Source organism: Ambystoma mexicanum, chromosome 7q, assembly GCF_040938575.1.
Source record: "Ambystoma mexicanum isolate Mex_15411 chromosome 7q, UKY_AmexF1_1, whole genome shotgun sequence".
In the NCBI taxonomy this organism is placed as follows: Eukaryota; Metazoa; Chordata; class Amphibia; order Caudata; family Ambystomatidae; genus Ambystoma; species Ambystoma mexicanum.
Window position 1 is genome coordinate 302,749,390 of NC_090941.1, and position 20,121 is coordinate 302,769,510.

The 20,121-nt window shown below is 43.1% G+C and overlaps 1 protein-coding gene across 12 annotated transcripts in view; it reads left to right on the top strand.

Moving 5' to 3' along the window:
* Positions 1–20,121, top strand: part of MYCBP2 (MYC binding protein 2) — a 3,160,061-nt gene that overhangs the window by 1,986,640 nt on the left and 1,153,300 nt on the right. For 9 of the 12 annotated variants that reach the window (XM_069639717.1, XM_069639718.1, XM_069639716.1 and 6 more), the window contains 3 exons: positions 6,204–6,301; positions 7,001–7,117; positions 7,898–8,038. In XM_069639717.1, coding sequence (XP_069495818.1) covers positions 6,204–6,301; positions 7,001–7,117; positions 7,898–8,038 — 356 coding nt within the window. The remainder of the gene's footprint in view (positions 1–6,203; positions 6,302–7,000; positions 7,118–7,897; positions 8,039–20,121) is intronic. The other 3 variants (XM_069639721.1, XM_069639723.1, XM_069639727.1) reach the window with 3 other exon arrangements.

Here is a 20,121-nt window from a genome sequence, read left to right on the forward strand (position 1 = left end):
AATCCCCACAACCCGAATGTTATTGTAGGGGGACCGCGCCTCCAAGTCCTTGTTCTTTAACTGGAACGCCTTCATATCCTGCTGCAAGGTGCCAAGGGTCCTGCCCGCTTCATCAGAAATGTCCTCTAGAGCCCCTGTACCCCGTTTTGGTGATCCTGCCACTTTTCTCCTCAATCCTGTGCTGCATGCAGTCCATTTTAAACAATAGGTTATCTAATTTATTGTTGACCAAGTCGAATCCCACCTTCATTTGAGACCGGATCACCTCCATACCTGCGCCCTGATTGTGTGGGTCATCCCCTTCCCCACAGTCTGGCGAACCACTCACTGCCTCCATGCCTCTCTCGCCTCTCACCTCTCTCTCTACTGCCTGATTGCTGCTCTGAGAGCTTCTTTTTAGGCATTGGTGTTGACTGGGAGAAAGACAGCTTTGCCTGCTTCTTGTTGCCTTTCGCCATCCGCCCAACCCGAAGCAGGCGCCTTCCAAAGCTGGAGCACGCAGCTGCCTCCCACGGCGGTTGGTAGGATACCACGGCGGTTGGTAGGATACCACGGCGGTTGGTAGGATACCACGGCTTAATACCTGGCCCGGGCCAACCCGTTGCTCCTCTGTCTGTGAGCCCAATCCACCACCCCCCGATTGTTTTGAGTATGCTGGAGGCCGGGTCACCTCACTACGCTCCATACACCGTACCCCAACCAGATGCCCATCAATGTTGGCCCATTCACTTACTGGACCTGCTGGTCCATTTATGAAACAGGCCCGCAGAGTCTTACAAACTGCGCCCTCCACCTGGGCGTGCAGCAATGGACTCTATAGTGTGCCCCTGCATCAGTGATGCTACGCCTGGGACCTGCAGATCAGCCACCCCTGGCACCAGTGAGTGCCCCAGCACCAACAAACACAGGACGCCAGCAACCACCAATCCCGGCGCCCTCCCATCCTGCTGGGCCACTGCAATTCCCTGCACCACACTGTCAGGCTGAGTGTGGGGAGTGGTGGCAGCTGGCAGGTGTTGTAAATGGGGGGGGGGGCCCTGAGGAGCACCTTGTCGTCCAAGTCCCCGGAGACTTTCTTCCAATGGGCGTCTAGGAACTCCTGAATAGGTCTCATCTGTAGCCGGCAGTGCTGAATTCGGGAGATGCAGGAGGACATCACCACAAGGATGGTTACAGGTTTCAGACTGACGTTGCCCTGCTTTCGTGAGAGCATTTTTTTTTCTCTGAAGAATGAAGTTGCCCCTGTTGGCCTATGGGGTAGTGGTGCAGGATATTGTGTTTAGTTGCGCTTCCAGGAACAGCATTTGCTTGGAAGGGGCCAATCAGGATTTGCTGTAATTGACACAGAATCACAGTGACGACTTGACAGCTCATTGTCACTTCAGTGTGTTCGAGGTCATGAGGAAGAGTGTGTGTCTCATTGTCGCCCTAGACCACTCCCACACCCCTCCTGAATCTAGCCTTGCCACTCTTCCATCTAAATTGATTGGGGTTGGCTAGACTGTAGTGTCTTTCATGTGCAGTGTTAGGGAGCATTCTCTGTTTAGGCTGAATTTCCTAACCCAGTGAGTCCCCCAGCAGCTTTGCTGGATTTTTGGGGTTTATTTTTTTCTCCTGCCAAGAGTGAGACTCTTTTACCCTCACTCTTGGACATGATTTTAGTGTTTTTCTTTGAATCTAGATGTGTTTAATGGGCTATGGGGTCTTTTACTCCATAGGGTTTCATGTGTTTTTGTGATGTGTTACACAGCACCCTCCGTGCAGTAACACAGGGGTGTCATAGTGACCCCCCAGTATAGACTCCATACCCTGGGACTGACTACTGTCTCCCAGGGCATGTAAAGTCACCATTGACTTTACTAGTCTAAAATTCTGAACAGAACCAGTACAAACCATCGTATTGTGGACATACTGGCTAGGGCAATTCGATTGCCCCAGGGTCTGTTAGTCGAGGGGGCACGTCTCCGTCCCCCCTGATCGAGTTTTGGCTGGTGGCAGTGGATACTACTTTTTATATTCAACCGCAAATATTTTCCTATGGGATTTCCCATTGTTTTAGGCTACTATCTTTATTTAATTATTTAAGGTAGCCTCGAACATACCGCCGGTTTATTTAATTAATATTAATTCTCCGGTTGGTATTTTTTGCCAAAACTTGATTCTAAAATGGCGTTTGTGTTCTCTTCTTCCAACCCAAGTCGAGCCCTTTGTTCCACTTTTTGGCGGGCTTCTCCACAGAAGCCCTCCAAAGTGGTGCCACTATGTCTGGGGTACTTAGGCGGGGTGGAGGGGAATTTAGGCACCCTGAGTTGTCTAGGCAACTCAAGTCGCACTCCGTCCTGATTGGCCCAAGTGGTGAGCCGGCCGGCTCACCACTTAGCATGTTTGAGTGACAACTAGGCTGAGTGAATGGGGGTTTGCTGCATAAAAGCAGGGCTTTGGGGACTGGAACTTCAGAAGTTGCCACAGGACCTAAGAATCCGATGAGGGAGAAGCTGAGCCGACCTGCCACGACACCACGACCGATGGAGCCCTGCTGCACCGTCTCACCACTTTTCCCAACGACAGAGGAGATCTCCCGCCGGAGAGTCTTCTTCCTTTGACTGGTGGGGATAACCAGTTTCACCGTCTTTTCGCTTTCCCGACGTATCTCGTGGCCGCATTGCCCGTGCTAAGCACCCCGGCAACCGGGATACCACGTTTTACCACGACCGCAAGATAAAGGTACCACCTTTTACCGGAAAACTCTGCGGCTGGTTTCTGCCCTGGTAGTGCAACGACCTGCATCTTTCCTCCACGTCGAGATCTTCTCTTCCCCTGGACGACGCCGCAACTTGCAACCACTACCAGGAACAATTGCCACCGCTGGAGGATCCTTCCCACTTAAGGTACCGTGTCCCGCCTGGCTTCCCTTGCAACCGACTGTACGGGGTAGATTTAGCCCCCGGCTTTCGAACCTGGGTTAGCCTGGGACACCCTGGCTAAACTTTTCTAAGCCTCTCTAAACTCTTTCCTGAACCCTCTGCAAGACTTTCTAAGCCTAGTGTAACTGTGTGATCTTGGGCGCATTTGTGCTCTGCTCTCTCTAAGAGTGGGCCCAGCCTTTGGACTTTGGCTCACCAGTGACTTTTTGCTCTCTGCCTTGCTAATAGTGTTCCTGAATCGTAGAGTGGTGTAATCCTGCATATTCTGTCTTTTTCCCTCCCTTTTTCACAACCTTAGTAGAGTGCAATCTAGTTAAGCGCTCACCTCTGTATGAAAATAAGTGGTGTCTTACTGTGATTTTCTAATAAGGGAAAAAGGGGTGTATATATCATAATAGTAACTGTGTTTAGAATATTTTACAATAAGAGTGCTGGAATGTTTCACTGTGTGTTTATAAATATATACTTTGATACCAAAGCTCTGGTCAGTGTTTGTTTGTATTATTGTATCTAAGTGCCTATTGAGTATACTTTGCATACTGTCTAACTCTTCTTGAGAGAAGTCTGACTGCTCAGCCACAGCTACCAGGTAAATCTGGGTAGTACAGACTGCTACCAAGTGGGTTTACTGCTAACACCTGTAGTCTTAAATCTTTTGCAGTGGTCCCTAAGGGAACTGCACAGGTTTCTGCCTAACATGCACCATAATAGGCTGTCCTTCCTAAATCCACCCCACGGTGGATTTTGGATATCCGTATCAACATCTATCAAAAAGAGGAATCTGTGGGTAGAAAATCCATAGAAATAACCTTACATGGTAAGTAACTTTCCTGTCAAGGCTTTTTTTTTTAGGGGGATGGGGGTTTTGATTAGGTTCCACCATTGAAATTGACAGGGAACATACTGTTTTAGTTTTCTTTCAGGGTATAAGTTATCTGTAAATAAAACTTTCAATTTGAAAGTAACTTTCCCTAAACTTTTCAGTGAAACATGATGGATGCACTAAATATTGTTTGGAAGTTACTTTCTGAATTTCTTTGCTCTCTAAATAAGCTTGATCATCTAAATGCTCGTCTTTAATGTGCTGGTACATTTTAGATAGCTGAGGCAATGCCATCCCAATAGTTAACCCATGGCTTGCAATTATTAAGGTCTGCTGTGTATAAGTGGCGCCTTCACATTTAAGGGTATCCACGTACTGGACCTAAAGGGCGGTCTAGTACCCAAATCTTCCCTTGGCTATGATAGTCCCACAATAGGATTCGGGTATTTTTATTTTTATGATTTGCTAAAAAACAACAAAGGATTTTTGGTCAGGAATACTTTGTTATGCGTCATAAAAAGACTGTCCTCTAAGTGAAACAATTTTTGACTTTATTCGGCTTCCATAGAGGGCAGATTTTCTTCTAAAATCCCACAGTCCCCTGGTTTTTGTTGTAACATTTTTACCACTGTGACCGTGGTATTTAGGGGGTGGATATGGTTAATACATGATGGACCAGGAGTCCTCGTATCGATTTCTTTTTTCTTCTTATTTTGTTTTTGTCTTAATGTTTTAAAATGTTTATGTTTTAGGTCCCTGTGTCATGAATACACAGTGAAAGTCCTTGATCAGTCCTGTTTCTTGTTTTGTGGAAAGATCAAACTGTAGTCTGGCATTTTTCATTAAATTTGACTGCACAGGTACAGTGTTATGATGAGCCGACCAGTTTCAGTGGTAAGGACCACTTTCATCAGGGCTGAGACAGCTGATAGTTAGCACTATTGTTGTTGGAGAGTAGCTGAGTCTAGCTTGTTTATTCAAAAGGACCTGCCCTAGACACTGGTGTCTTCTCTCTTCATGGTGGTCCTGGGGTGTGACTGTAGAGCTTCAGTCCCACTGCAGGTGTTGATAGTGTTCAGCCATGTGCAAAGTCACCTGTTGCACTTCTTTTCTTGTTTTAACGGGTCATGCAGAAAAACAAAGTCGATCCGCAATTCAAAGGCGCACTGAGTTGCTACGTCTGCATATCAACTCTTCCTACAGCATGGCTTTCTGGTGTGCGTACCGGTTTGGAACACACATTTAAACCATTTCGAGGCAACAACCATTCTACTGCTGCTGAATGATTCTTCAAAATGTGGGACTATGTAAAAACCAATATGATATGCATCTTAAAGTGGATGCTGTGACTAATATTTATTTTCTGGTGTGGGTTTATTTTATTTTGATTCGGATTTGTAAAGCGCACAACAGCCCGAGGGCATCGTGGCGCTTGTTGCAGACATAGCTTAGTTACATAAAAATGAACATACATAAAATTACAGACAAGTAATATTGTACAGAGAATTTACAGTGAAAGATAACGATAGTTCCATTTTACAGGGCTAAGAGTGTGGTTTTGAGTTTTCTTCGAAAGGCAGGGAGCGAGTTTTCTGCTCTGATGTCTGAGGGTAGTGTGTTCCAGGATTTGGCAGCAATGTATGGAAACTAAGGCCACCGGCTTTGGCTCTATTGATTCGTGGGATGTGGAGTTGGCTTGTGTATTGTACTGGTGGGATGTGTGGAGGAGGATTTGATGATTGTCTCAGATAGATATGATGGTGCAGAAAGGCATTTGTGTGTGAGGGTGAGGATTTTGAAGGTGATACACTATTTTACCGGGAGCCATTGAGCTGATTGTCTGGCCTGGGAGATGTGCTCCCATTTTGAGATGCTAAAGGCGGCCCGAAGAGCATTGTTCTGCGTGACTTGTAGCCTGTTTAGGTTTTTTGCTGATGTGCCTGCTAGTAAGGCATCGCAATAGTCTAGTTTGGCTCCAATGGTTGCTCTAGCTATTGATAGGCAATTACTTTTGGATAAGTATGGTTTTATGGTGTTTGAGTTTGGTGGTGTGTGCAGACGAGGTTGTGATAGCGCTAACCTGTCTAGTCATGGATAGGGTGGAGTCCAAGTAGACCCCAAGTGTATTGACGGCTGTGGACACAGGGATAATAGAGTTTTCAATGGTAAAGTTGGCGTAGAGTTTATCAAGTTTGACTAGGGTATTCTTTTGACCTAATATCATTTTCTGTCTTATCCCCATTGAGGAATAGTCCATTGATCGCCATCCATTCCCGGATGGTGGAATAAATTGTATGAAGCGCCTCTGCGTCTTTGTGGTATGAGCCGGAGAGAGGTAGGAGTTACCTGTGTATCGTCAGCGTATTTCGTATACGCAATACCAAGAGAGTCAAGCTTGTCGAAGAGAGGCTTTGTGAACAAGTTCTTATCGTTATACCTGTATATCTATTTTACAGATGCTGGGCTGGAAGTCAAAGTGAAAGACCCACCAAAAGGGATGATTCCACCAGGAACACAGCTGACCAAACCTAAGAGTGAACCACAACCTAACAAGGTAAAATTAACAAAGTGAAAAACCAGTTAACTGGCAATCTATGGTTTGGGTACAGTTTGCATGTGTGCATGTGTCCATGCGTCTACCACCATTTTAGGTTTTTGTACATCAATAAGAGGGAGTGGGGACAGCCACAACATGCGTCTGTGAATGAAGCCTCAAGGGATGTTATTTTAAAGGGCCTGTTAAAGATTTGACTGGTAGTTGCTCAAATCTTGAATTTTACAACTATGTGTATTTTGCCAGCAAAAGTAATTCCTCTACCATTTATTTTTCCCTGGGATCTTAATTTTTGCAAACAAAACCTGAGTAACTTGTGTTGAATGGGGAAACTAGTAGCAAACTGTTTTGTTACAGAGCAACAACTAGAACAGAGATCTTGTGTTATATGTTGGCCAGGCAGCATTGGGTGCAAGGAGACATGTGTTCTATTAATAGTCACTCCTTTTGACACACACTGCCGTTTTGGGAAAATATTTAATTTGCCCATGGCTCAGGTCATTTTAACTACAAGTGGCAAGATTTACCATATTCTAGGAATTTCAAATTGAAATTCAGCAACTTTACTCTGAACACTGTGTACTGGTCTTTTCAAATGCTGTTGCATTTCAAATCCCTACTGACTCTGTTCTTTATTTTTACTCTTGAGAGCTTCATTCACTTTTCTTTGCCTTTACTGTCTTCCTTTGCCCCTCTCAGGTTCGCAGATTTGTGGCCAAGGACAGTGCAGGGCTCCGTGTCCGTAGCCACCCTTCCCTTCAGAGTGAGCAGATAGGCATAGTCAAAGTCAATGGAACCATCACTTTTATTGACGAGGTAATTCTTGAGGCACTTGCTGCTGCAAATCTATATGCAACCAAGACATCTACGTACCGTTGATCTTCTTTTGACATGCTTACTGAACAGATCTGTGTTTTTAAGTAGTAAGGAATCGAAAGTAGATACACTTTGTTCACAACACATTTTTAATGCCAATTTACATTTATGATTTTTGGCTGTTAGTACACAAAAGAAAGCTGTGTTGAAGGTACATTGTTGGCCACCTATAGACTGTTCTAAAGAAGTTTCACAAATGTGCTGCTTCATTTTCAGTCATGTTAGTACAAGGTTGTTTTTCCAAGGAATCTTTGAATTGTACTGCTTCTTTTCTACGAGTTAATACTGAAGGACTAATTGCGACACCTACTGGGACTGTTATCAAGTAGGATTCTATTCAACACATCGCATTTCAGTGTAGATGGTAGCTTTATTTTGGGGAAAGCCTGTTCTACATTAAAAGCATAACATTTTAAATAAGTCCTTTTAACTTTAGTAGATTTGCGAAACATGTTACCCCTCATTCACTCTGTCCTTCATACTGCTTTGGCTCAATTTGCTGTTTGCTTTTATTATCACACCAACTTAAGTATTTCTCAGTAACCTCACCAGTCACCACCCCCCTCAACCTTAACACTCCATGCCACAATCCAATTAGCAAAAGCTTTACTTTCGCGCCCACCTCACCATTGTCTGCCTGGTCTGCAGTCTTGTAGTCTTTGCCAGCCGTGTAACAGTTATAGGAGGGCATGGCTCGTTTTTGTTGCTTGTTTCCCATAGATCCACAATGATGATGGTGTGTGGCTGAGACTGAATGATGACACAGTAAAGAAGTATGTTCCTAACTTGAATGGTTACACTGAAGCCTGGTGCCTCTCTTTTAACCAGCATCTTGGCAAGAGCTTACTGGTCCCTATTGACGTAAGTAAAAGGTGCCCTTGGTAAATGTGAAATGTAGACTCTGTCGTCATTGCAGGGTTTCTTTGTTTGCATATAGCTGCAACTGTTGTACTGGAGGGAAGAACAAGCAAAGAACTTAGTATGAGCAGGCATTACTTACATTTATCAATGATAATTTGTGTCTTTATCTTGTTTTATCTCTCTAAGGCTCATTTACAATAATGGTAGTTTTCAAGTTAAGGCCCTTTATGCTGGTCTTCAATATCATTTGTTCAAGTAATATTTGATCATATTCATGTTATGCAGTGTATGCAAAACACATATTGGAGTTCAATACCCTTTTTTTTGCTTGGACTGACTTTATTTAAAACTTGAAACATTGTGTGAAAAACCTTCCTTTGTTTGCCATTTTTCTAATCATGTTATGCTTTCAGCTGATAGCGATGCTTTCAAAAGTTAATATAAATTAAATCTAATTATCTTTTTTTTTTTTTTTTATAAACATGTTATAGTTTTATTCAAAACTTTTCATTTATCTATACACTCATACAATTCCTTAAAAGAAGAAGAACCAAATATGATAAAAAAAAGCAAAAGAAAATTCGAATATTAAGCAAGAAACGGAAAAAAAAAAGAAACTCATTCTTTCATTGTTCACAGTTACCGAACTATCTTGTTTCATTTTCCTTGTGACTTTGAATACTACTATGAGTTCCTGTTGACAATTTATATGCTTTCCACCATAGTAATATGGTTCCAAAATTGAATTATGACCGTAGTAAGGTTCCTATTATTTCCTGACAGTATTAGATTCCACCTGTCCTGGTTGTCGAGTTCAATTCCAGAAGTCGATATCATCTCTCGAAACCAGTTTCTTTTTTCAGTCAATGCAGGGCCAATCATAATGATATGATGAATAGTTTCAGACATCTGTTTGTTCTTGCAAAATCGACAAAATGCTGCCTCTCATCATAAGCCGATTATTTGCCATAAGTTCCCGCGTTGGTAATTGATTCAATCGGAATCTAATGAATTGATCCCTGATCTTTCTGTCCGGAAATTGCTGCAAATAAGCCGGTAATTCATTAAGTGCGTGGTTGTCCAGTTCGCAATTCAAGTTCATTTGATAACGTGCTTTGTCTGCTATGGTGGAAATCCAATCATTTCGCTGTATTCTTTGTTTAGCGCATTGGGGTCGGTACACAAGCATCTCAGTTGTAATACCATTGGTCGCCATCACATCAATCATGACGTTCTTCCATTTCTCCAATGCCGTGTTAGCTACTGTGTTAGGAATCTGTTCAAACAATTTGTATGCTGGTATTTTGTCCTCATTAATCATCTTTCTATACAGATCGATCTTCTTCCACTCGACTATGGATCTTAGTGATTGTATCGCAATCTCATGTCTGATTCTTTTATTTGGAAATGTGCTTGATAACCCAAGTATTTTCCTCCAAAACATGGCTTCTAACACATCCCATATTGCTTCGTCGAAATTTATCATGGCCTCACTCCCGTAACTCAATATTGCAGTTACTTTTTGTCGGTAAAATATGAGGATTGGTTTTAAGGAGTATTTTCCGAATTTTCTGTGTATAAATAATCCTTGTCTCGCCAGAGACGCTGTTTTTGTTCTTAGATGTTTGATCCATGGAGTCTCAACTTCTGATTGATTCACTAGAATACCCAGATATTTGATTTCTGTTACCGATGTCAACTTTTGTTCGTTCATATAGAATTGAAAGGACTGTTGCTTTCGTTTTTGACCCTTTTTTGCAACAAGTGGCATGATTCTGGTTTTGACGGTGTTAATCTCTAACCCATTTTCCACCATATACGTTTCCAACTCCAGAAGGCTTCTTTGTAGCCCTAATTCTGTTTTGTCTAAGATGACAATGTCATCAGCATACATCACATGATTGATCTGCTGATTATTCAATTTTGGTGGGTTGGCCTTCTGAAAACGAGGTGGATCGGGCAGATCCATCGTATACAGCTTAAATAGTGTTGCTGCAAGAGGACAGCCCTGTTTCAGACCATTTCCCGCTTCAATGGGAGCCGATAATTGACCCTGTTGTGATAGTCTGATTCTTAAGGTGGTATTCGTATATAGTTGCTTAATGGGTTCCACTATTGTTAGAGGACACTTCCACTTCATAAGTTTTTTCCACAATGTTCTCCTATTTACCAAATCAAAGGCCATGTGCAGGTCTATAAATGCTGCATATGTGGAATGGTTGTTGATCCAATGCCTCATGTTTCAGTAAATTCAGGATCATGAGATTTACCTGCGTACCCGTACTCTTTGTAAATCCCGTCTGCCTGATGTCAAATTGGTTATTTTCCTTGATCCATATATTAAGTTTGTTTAATAGGAGCATTGCAAATATCTTCCCAATCGGATCCAAAAGTGCGATTGGTCTGTAGTTTGTGGGTAATTGCCTGTCACCTGCTTTATAAATTGGTATCAAGATTGCAGTTGTCCAAGTATCGGGTATTTGTTTCCCATTTTCAATCGCAGAGAATAGATGAACGCAGAATTTTGCCCACTCCTCTGGATGTTTCTTTATGAGCATGTTACTTAGACCATCTGGGCCGGGGGCCCTTGAGGAGTTGAGCTTCTTAATGATTATCAGGATATCCTCCTCTGTCCAAGCATTTGTCCACACAGACATTTCATTTTGCTCCCTATTGATGGAATGCCTTCTCACTGTAGATTTATAGATTGACTTGAAGTGGTTAGTCCATGTAAATTCTGAGATCCCTTGGATTAGTTTATGTTGCCTAACCATTTGAGGGTTCAATAGATTCCATAATCCTCGCATATTATTTGCTTTCAAAAGCGCTAGGATTGCTTCTGCATCTTGTTGTAGGAGCAAAGCATTCGCATTCTTTATCCAATTTCTGTATCTTTGTTTTACTTGTCTGATTGCGAGCCAGGGATTAACCTCTTTCTTTCTTTTTATTTCTGTGATTGCTTTCCTTAATTCTTTTTTTTTGTTTACTACTTGTGCATTATAAGCATGTGTGTGGCACTTCTTTACAGAAACTTGGTTGTGATTCTTATGTAAAAACGGTGATAGTATCCATTTGTAATTTATCTTTCCCATGCCCATGACCCTAGAGTTGGTGTAGGTACTTACTAATTGCTTCATTTGATTCTCATTGATGCGCAGGCGGGTGACTGCAGAATTTGTTTCCATCGGAGGTAGTTGAATTCTATTGCTTTCACAATATGGTGCTTTCCATGTTATACTGACAATGTGATGGTCACTATGATCCGAGGTTATATTATCTTGGGCTGTCACTTTGGAGATTAAGTTTGGTGACATATAAATGTAGTCCAGTGTTGCTGACACTTTTCCATTCGACCATGTTGCATTTTTTAACTTGTCGTTCAATTGATTAGTGCAATGGAGCTGTCGCCTTGTTGTTTCTTTGATCCATATTTTTGCTCTCGCTGAGAGTTGCGTTTTCTCGATATTTAGCCCTTCTTGGTCAAATAGATGTATATTGAGGTCTCCACATAAGATCATCTCAGTCTCGTGTGATTCCAGCATTACTTTGTCTATGGCGGAGAATAATGTATCGATAAAATCTTCCATTTGAATTGCCGCCTGATTCCAATAAATATTGAATATTGCCAATCTTTGCACCTGCACTTTCATCATGTTTTCTTGGTTCTTCTTGTCAGTCCAAAATTCTAATATCGTTAGTTGTATCCATGGTGAGATGATTGTAGAATCTACCACTCGGATGTTTTCTTCCATTTTTATCAAAGTTAAAAGTCCAGCTGATGGACGACCTTTTTTACGGGATATAGCCGGGTTCATGATCACTGTATACCCGTCACAACAAGGCATAATATCAATCCATGTTTCCTGTAAACATATAAAGGTATATTTGCATAGATCCTCCGTATTTAAGCGAAAGAGGTGCGAAAACCCTCTGGTGTTCCAAGTACACAGATTCAGAGTCGTTTTGAGTCTCTTAATTGATGGTTATGACTGTTTTTTTCTCATTGCTGACATCGTTGTTTGTGAAGTTTCCTCCTCTCTCCAAAATGGCGTATTGTTCACATTTACTCTTGTGTATCTATTAATCACTCTTTCTGCTGAGGTTATCATTCTGCTTTTTGTGTAGCTCCCCGGATAATGGGCGCCATCATTTTTTCCTCTCTTCTGTTTTATCGAACTCTTCATGTATTGGTACGGTTCCCATGTTGGCATCCTCAAGCTTGCTGTTTCGACCGTACATAAGAATCCCAATTTCAAAAAGAGGTGTGCTTCATTCATGATCTTTTCACAGTCTTCTGTATTATGCAAGTGTATACGGATCACATCCGATTTGTTTTCATCCATGAATTCCACCACTTTTAAATGTCCTGTATTGACCCATCTAAGTGGAGGAATTGCGTGTATCAATCTCAAAGTATTTGTTCTGTTTAGGATCAGATCTTGTTGGTAGTTTTCACTTTCCACTTGGATGATTTTTAGTGAAATATTTTGCGGAATAACCTTAGGGTTGATAAATAGAGGTTGCCGCAGTTTTGATCCGTTACCTAATGCTTCACTACTTTCTAATTCATTATTTCTTTGCCTCCTCTCTGAGTACTGTGACATCGAATCTTCATTTTCTGAAATTGATTCCACACTAAGTTTAGACGTCTCCAGCTCTGAATCAGAAATGTCTTCACAGCTAAGATCAATATAGCTGGACTCTATGGTGTAACCTTCTTCATAACAGTCAACAAGGATTAGTGACTGATCAGTAAAAGAAATTTGCGGATCCCAGTTATTCTCTTGCTCTTCGATGGAGTACGTAGACAGGTTTAACAGTTCAACTTGACTCTGTACCTCTCTTCGTAGTTGGTCGATATCTGATTCAGACATCACATCAACCTTCTTACTGATATCTCTTTGACTATTTTCAGTCATGTTGGATTTTTGTGGGTAGACTACCCTACTTGATATTGCCTCTTTTTTTTTCTCTCCTTTTTGAAAGTTTTTGTTCGCTTTCGGTGTTGTCAAATTCCGTAAAAATGCTCTAGACCCATTTGTTTTCTTTTTCTTGGTTGATTTGGTATTTTTTTTCTGAACTATTTGTGGGATATTTGTGCTATCCTTATTGTTACCAAATATGGAAAAAAATTCCATTGGCTTCTCAGGTACGGAGGTCAGTGCCTGGTTAGTATCACTCACTTTCTCACTTCGTTGTATAGATTCCACTGTTAACATGTCGGTACTCCCCTGCAATCTAATTATCTTTTTGGTTGTACCTGACTTTGGGATAATAAAATTCAGTCACTTTCTTTGTTTCATAGCCATGATATATGAACAAGTTATGTAATCTTAAGTACGAGGCGTCACCACTGCAGTCTAGATAAATTGACATCACAGGCTAAAACAACAATTTTGAAAATATTTGTAGACCTTGCATGTGCATCTTTTCTCTTGTACCCAATACCATTTTTAGCCATAATTTGTCCTGTAACTGCTTGTCGCCCCAAATTTCTTTGCGGGTCTCTATTTAAATTGCATGTTTCTGAAGGTATGTGTATCCTATGAATACCATTTCTCGCTGGCTAGCATGCACAGGTTGTGTTAAATGTCCCTGAGTGCTAACCACCAAAACGTTCCTACTTAATGTGTGATTTTCACAGCTACTGGGTATTTGTTCTTCCCTACTAATATGCCTGCTGATCAGAGAAAAAAAAACGGAAGTACCTTCTAGGCCCAATATCGATGCCCACAAAGACACCCCTGAAGGTTGCAGCAGGCTGTCTTTGTGGCCTAACTCCATAGCATGCTCAGTGGTGGTGTCATGGACTAACTTCAGTTGTTTGCCCAAGGCTATCGTCAAACCTGGATTTCCCCGGCATTGGTTTCTAGCAACACAAATCTAGGTTATACCTTGTATGACTTAATTGGAGTTTACCATTTTAACACCCTCAATTTGGGATGACGGTTTTAAATAATTTAGTCCATGGCACCAAGCTAGAGTCCAGCTGTTTCTAGAAGGAAAAATGACTTTGTCATGGTCAGACCACTTGCTTTGTGTGGTCTCCCCAGAGTTGTAGTGGCTTCCAGCTCTTCAAGGAATGCCCAGACGAGTATGCTTGTTCAGAGACATTTTTCTTTTTGCAGCTTTCCCATCTACTTCAATGTAGCCCCCAGCATATGTGCCGACTGTTTCGAGACCCTGACCTGATTTTTGGGAGTGAGGTCTATTTTAACCTCAATCCCTTGCTTAATTAATTTTGTTTTGGGGGCTCGGTGATTCTTGAAGGCTACCAGTGCAGGGTGACCCTGTTCTCCATTTAAGTCAGTGTTGTAGCATTACCCCCACCCATAACAAAAGTAATGTCTGAGAACCAAGTTCACCCTTTCGATATATGGGTACTTAATGAAGTCTAGCTAAGCTGGTGGACCTTTATTACATCGGGTGAGGGTATGAAATGCCCATTTAGTGGCATTCCTCTTTGGGGGCTGTGCCCATTTCCCGAAACGGGCTGCGTGGAACTGGTTTGGACTAGGTAATGTGCTGTGGAATGCCACAATGTACATCCCAAACCTTGTTTGAGTCATAACTGTACCTCAGCGGGTTGTCTTTGAATGGTCAGCCAACCACTAATTGAATATTTCAGGTACCCTGATAGCTTAGGATATTATATATCAGGAGAAGATCTGGGTCCATTGCTTAGTCAACCACTATAGCCAAGAATCTGAAGCATGGGACACTGAAAAACTGCTGCTGGAACAGCCAATGGCCAAGCCATCTACTGCAAGGCAAATCTCTGCTCTTTGATCGATAGGGGAGACTATCCATAGTTCATCCCGCACTTCAACTGGCAGGTCTAACCAGTTCTGAGTCCTACATTGCCATGGTCGTCATCCATGCTTTGAAGTGTCGTGGGCCTGTACTGGCATTCACCAGCAGAAGAGGGGACATTTTCTGCTGCCTGGTTCTTGCACAGCCTGTAGCTGTGAAACTCAGTGCGTCCACCTCGTGGGGCCTGGACATGGTTGCTTTGCTGCTGCAGCTCACTACCAAGAAGGGTCATCCTGCCCGAGCATGAGTACTAGTTATCATGGTTTCATCCCCTGTGTGGCATTGCTCCAACAGGTCATCTAATTTGCGGAATCCTCCAACATTGTTGATTCTGAAGCAAAGTACCTTCTTCACCTTCAGCCTGGGTCCTGCCTGCTCCCCTCCAGTATTGTTTGTTTGCTGACAGAAACCTGAACTGCCCAACCCAGCGTTTGTACTTGGGAGAAGAACATCCCTCTGCTCCTGTGACACTTTGATCTCCAACGCTGCAACCTTCGATGAGAGCAGTGTCCTGAACAGCCCTGATGTGATTTGTTCTTTTTTGGGTAGGGGGGGATCTTTTGCATACTTGTTTTAAAGGCACCTGTTCCCCTTTTGCTATTATTGGGCGTCGTTAGGGAGAATTCTCATAAATGGCTGATTTCCCTTACCTAATGAGTCCCTCAGCAGCTTTGCTGGATTTCTAGGATTTCTTTTTTTCACCTGGCAAGAGTGTGAGCCTTTTTCCCACTGCTACATGTTTTGCTGTGTGTGTTTTCACTTTCTGTGTGATCTTGAGCACTGGGGCCTCACCTACTCCAGGGCCTCATATTTTTCAAGTGTGTTACACAACACCTTCAGTGCAGTGACACAGAGTTGTCCTTGGAGCCTTGTTTCGCTCCCTTTACATCAAGACTTGACTGGTGGCAGTGGTAACTACCCTAACTTTTCTACCGCGGTTATCTTATATAAACATGGTCATGTTTTAGGCTATTATATTAGCCTCGAACATAAACCCGCTTGACCAAATACGTTTTATTTTGGCACCGGCTGGGTTTATTCGCCATTTCTTTTTGTTAAAGTCTTTCTCGTGTTTTTCTCTGCGCGCCAAACCGAGGATGATTCCTTTGTTCACCGTCTTTTCGCGGGCTTCTACACGAAGCCCTCCTTAAGGTGCCTGAAAGTCTGGGTAGGCAGGATGTGAAGGATTGATCTTCCGACCCCTGCCATGGGTTCCCTTGGTACCCCAAGTCGCACTCCTGTTTGATTGGCTAAGGGGACTGTCCTTGCCAGGACAGCCACCCTGCTGTGTGATTGACAGCCAGGCTGTATGAATGGTGTAAAACTGCATAAAAAGCAGGTCTCTGGGACTGGAAAGGCAGAGTCGCCACTGGAACGAAAGAACCAACGAGGAGCTGGCAGAAGAGGACCCCTACAACGACTGAACCGCCTGGTGAAGCCCTGCTGCAGGTCTGAATCTTCAGAATCTGATGTTGGGGAGAATTCTCTTCTAAGGCTAATTTCCCTTACCTATAGAGTCCCCCAGCAGCTTTGCTGAATTTGAAGGGTTTATTATTTATTACTGCTAAGAGTGAGACTCTTTTTCCCACTTTTAGACATATTGCTGATGTGTGTTTTAGGCTATCTTTTGTGCTTATGGTCTATGGGGTTTTTCTCACCCTCATAGGTATCATCTTTTTACATGTGTTACACAGCACCCTCAGTGCATTAACACAGGGGTGTCACAGTGACACCCAAACATAGACTCCATAACCTGGGACTAACTACTGTCTCCCAGGGCATGTAAAGTCCCCATTGACTTTACTAGTCAATAGTTATGAACAAAACCAGTACAACCCATCTTACTATGGAAGTACTGGAAAGGGTTAATAGTTTTTCCCTGGTGTTAATTTTCGAGGGGGTACCATCCAGTCCCTCTCTCCAAAGTTTCTGGCTGGTGGCAGTGGTCACTACCGTAAATATTCGGCATTGAATATTTTCCTATGGGATTTTCCCATTGTTCGAGGCTACCACTTTTACTGACAGCCTCTAACATACTGCCGGTTTATTTTATTATTCACTTTACTCCGGTAGGTTTTTATTGCCAGATCTTTGATAATATTTCTTTCTCTGAAATCCTAACCCAAGTCGGGGATCCTTTGTTCATCCTTTTGGCGGGCACAGACGCACAGAAGCCCTCCTCGTCTGGGGTAGACAGGATGTGTGGGAGGGGGAGTAGGCACCCTGGACAGGGTTACTTAGGCAACCCAAGTCGCACTCTGCCCTGATAGGCTGGCGGGGGTTATCCCGCCAGGATAGCCACCCCACTGTGTGAGTAACAGCTAGGCTGTATGAATGCGGGTTTTTCTGCATAAAAGCAGGGCTCGGACGACTGGAGGACAAGACGTCACCACTGGAACTAAGAAACCCGAAGAGGAGAGAAGCTCAAGACATCTGCAACGACTGAACCACCGGTGAAGCCCTGCTGCAGATCCTCACCACTTTTCTTTAACGACTTGAGAAGATCTTCACCTGCAAGAGTCTTCTTCCCTTGAGCTGGTGGGGCCAACCAGTGCGCCTATTGCCTTCCAGGACCTGCCTTGGTCGAATCGCCAGTGCCGAGCACTAGGAGACCGGATAGCCAGGCACCCGTCCACCATGACCGCGATTTAAAGGAGCTTACCTTTTTATTCCGTTTTGGCATCACCGCGGCTGGCTTCATCCCTGGGCAGTGCAGTAACTCGAACCTTCCTCCACGAAGAGAGCCTCTCTTCCTCTGCTGGATGCTCCCGAACTGCAGGAACTGCCAGGAACTACCGCCACCGCAGGAGCCTCTTCCACTTTCAAGATACATTGTTCTGCCAGGCCTCCCGTTTCGTTGGGTATTGCTAAAGGTGTTTTAAATCCTTTACTTACCTTCTGGGCTGGCCGCCCCTTTCGTCTAACATTATCTTTTACCTTCTGCAGCCGCCTTTTCAAATCGTTAAACAAAGACTTGACTGCAGCTACTAGAACTGATTGATCCTGGGCACCTTGCCTTGTACCATTGACTCTGGCACAGGCCTATTGACTCTGGCTAAATCCGTTACAACTGCCTTCTCTAGATTGCTTTTCCCTAAGAAATGTGTTGGTGCACCTAAACTCTTATAACCACCTTTCCTTCCCCTTTCTATATTATGAAGTGCCATTTTGCTCGGTTTTCACTGTATTGCTTATACTAAAGTACTGCCTTGCCTAACTTGTTCACAATCCAATTGCGAAGTGTTGCTGGTGTGTTTAGGAGTCTAACCCTGTATGACTTGTCCTTTCCCTCCCTCTGAAGAAATTTAGAGTGCCATTTCTGCTTGCTTTACACTGTGCCGTTTTGCTCAGTTTTCACTGTTGCTCAAACTTGTCTACAATTTAAATAGGGAGTTGTGTATACTTTTCTTGACTGTTTTAACTTGCTTTAATGATAGTGATTTGTGTGTGGGCTTAAGAGTGTGTAAAATAAATATATATATATTCTTTTTGATACAAAGCTTTGGTCAGTGTTTCCTTGTTCCATAGTGCTGTAGTCCTATGGTGTAAACCCTGAATACTGCTCATCTCCCTCTTGAGATAAGTCTGACTGCTCAGCCACAACTACCAACTAAATCTTTGTGGTACAGACTGATACCAAAGGGGATTTATTGCATATACCTGTAGTCTTAATCTTCTGTACTGCTCCCTAAGGGAACTGCATATGATTCGGCCTAACATCCGACGACAGAGAAGATCCTCCAGGAAACTTCTTCCCTTGAGCTGGTGGGAGCTCTGGTCGAATTTGCTGTATCAAGCAACAGTGGGTCAGATTGCCAGGAAGGTCAGACCGTGCTTAGGATTTAAGGCACGCACCTTTTATCCGTTGCTTTGCTCTTTTGCTGGTTTCTTCCCTGGGTAGTGCAGGACCCTCCAGTCTTCCTACTTCGTGTCAGTCCGACAGTCGCTTCAGGAACAGTGAGCCTGCAGGAACTACCAGGAACATCCACCTCGGCTACAGCTCCCTCTCCGTTTTAAGGTACTGTGCAAATGCGGTTGCTCGCTTCGTTCAACCGCGGTGAAAGTTTTAAATCTTTCTCCAATCCGAGGGCTTGTCCTTCTCTTCTCTTTGAACTATTTTTTCTCTCAACCAACCTCGACCGGAAACCGTGCCACAAACTTTACCGCAAACTACCCTGAACTGTGTGATCTTGAGCAAAAGACTTTGGACCCATTGACTTTGGCCTTAAGCCTTTTCTATCTGATTTCCTCACTGTAGTTCCTCTTGTTCAATTGCCCTGAGTACTTACCTGTTGGTTTGAGTTAATTTCTAATAACTTTTTCTTTCCCTCCCTTTTAAATTGCTGGAGTGCCATTTTGCCCCCACTTCATTTTGTGAGCTTAACTTGTCTGGAATTTAAGGGACGTGGTGTGGTGTATTAAGATTGTGATTTTTAACTTGCTTATAATAGTGTAATGTTATACAACTGAAGAGTGAAATAAATGTATATTCTTTTACTTGAAAACCTTGAGTCAGTGTTTGCCTGAATCATAGTAATTGCTGTCCTTTGTGTAACTATCTGATACTGCTCACTTACTCTTCAGATAAGTCTGGCTGCTCCGCTACTGCTACCACTTTAGCTGTGTAGTACAGGCTTATACCAAAGGTGAATTTGTACTGTCACTTGTAGTCATAATTGTGTGTGGTGTTCCCAAAGGGTACTGCATATAATTCTGCCTAATAGGGGTAAAGTCGTTTTTGGCAGCCATCCTTCCCAAACCTTTGGTGATGGAACCTGGACCTAGGAATCATGTCTTTGGTCCTCCTGGGAGAATGGGGTTGCTTGCTGCCTCATTCCTTTTAATGAAGTCTGCTTTTAAAATTGTTAGCATTTGGTCACTGACTAAAGTACTCACTACCATATTAAGCCTATTTTTTTTCCAAACATTTTATTAAATTAATCATACTTAAGTACACATTGACATCAGCATAGCATTCTTCAACAATACAAAACATCAGAGATGGCCAAAGACAAGTTGGTTCAGCGTATAATGTTGTCAGTGCTATTGCTTCATGAAGTCTTCCTCAGGGGCCTCAAGGCCAGGACACCCCCGACCCCGTTCCCCCCGGCGTTTAGTCCGCTCCACCTTGGAGCCAGCGCATTAGTGGAGGTCTTCTGGTGAGGCCTGGACATTTTTCCAAATAGTCCATGAAGGGCGCTCAGGTGTTTAGGAAGTAATTCAGGTTCCCCGAGCAGATGGCTGTTTATCTTTTCAGCTACTACAATTTC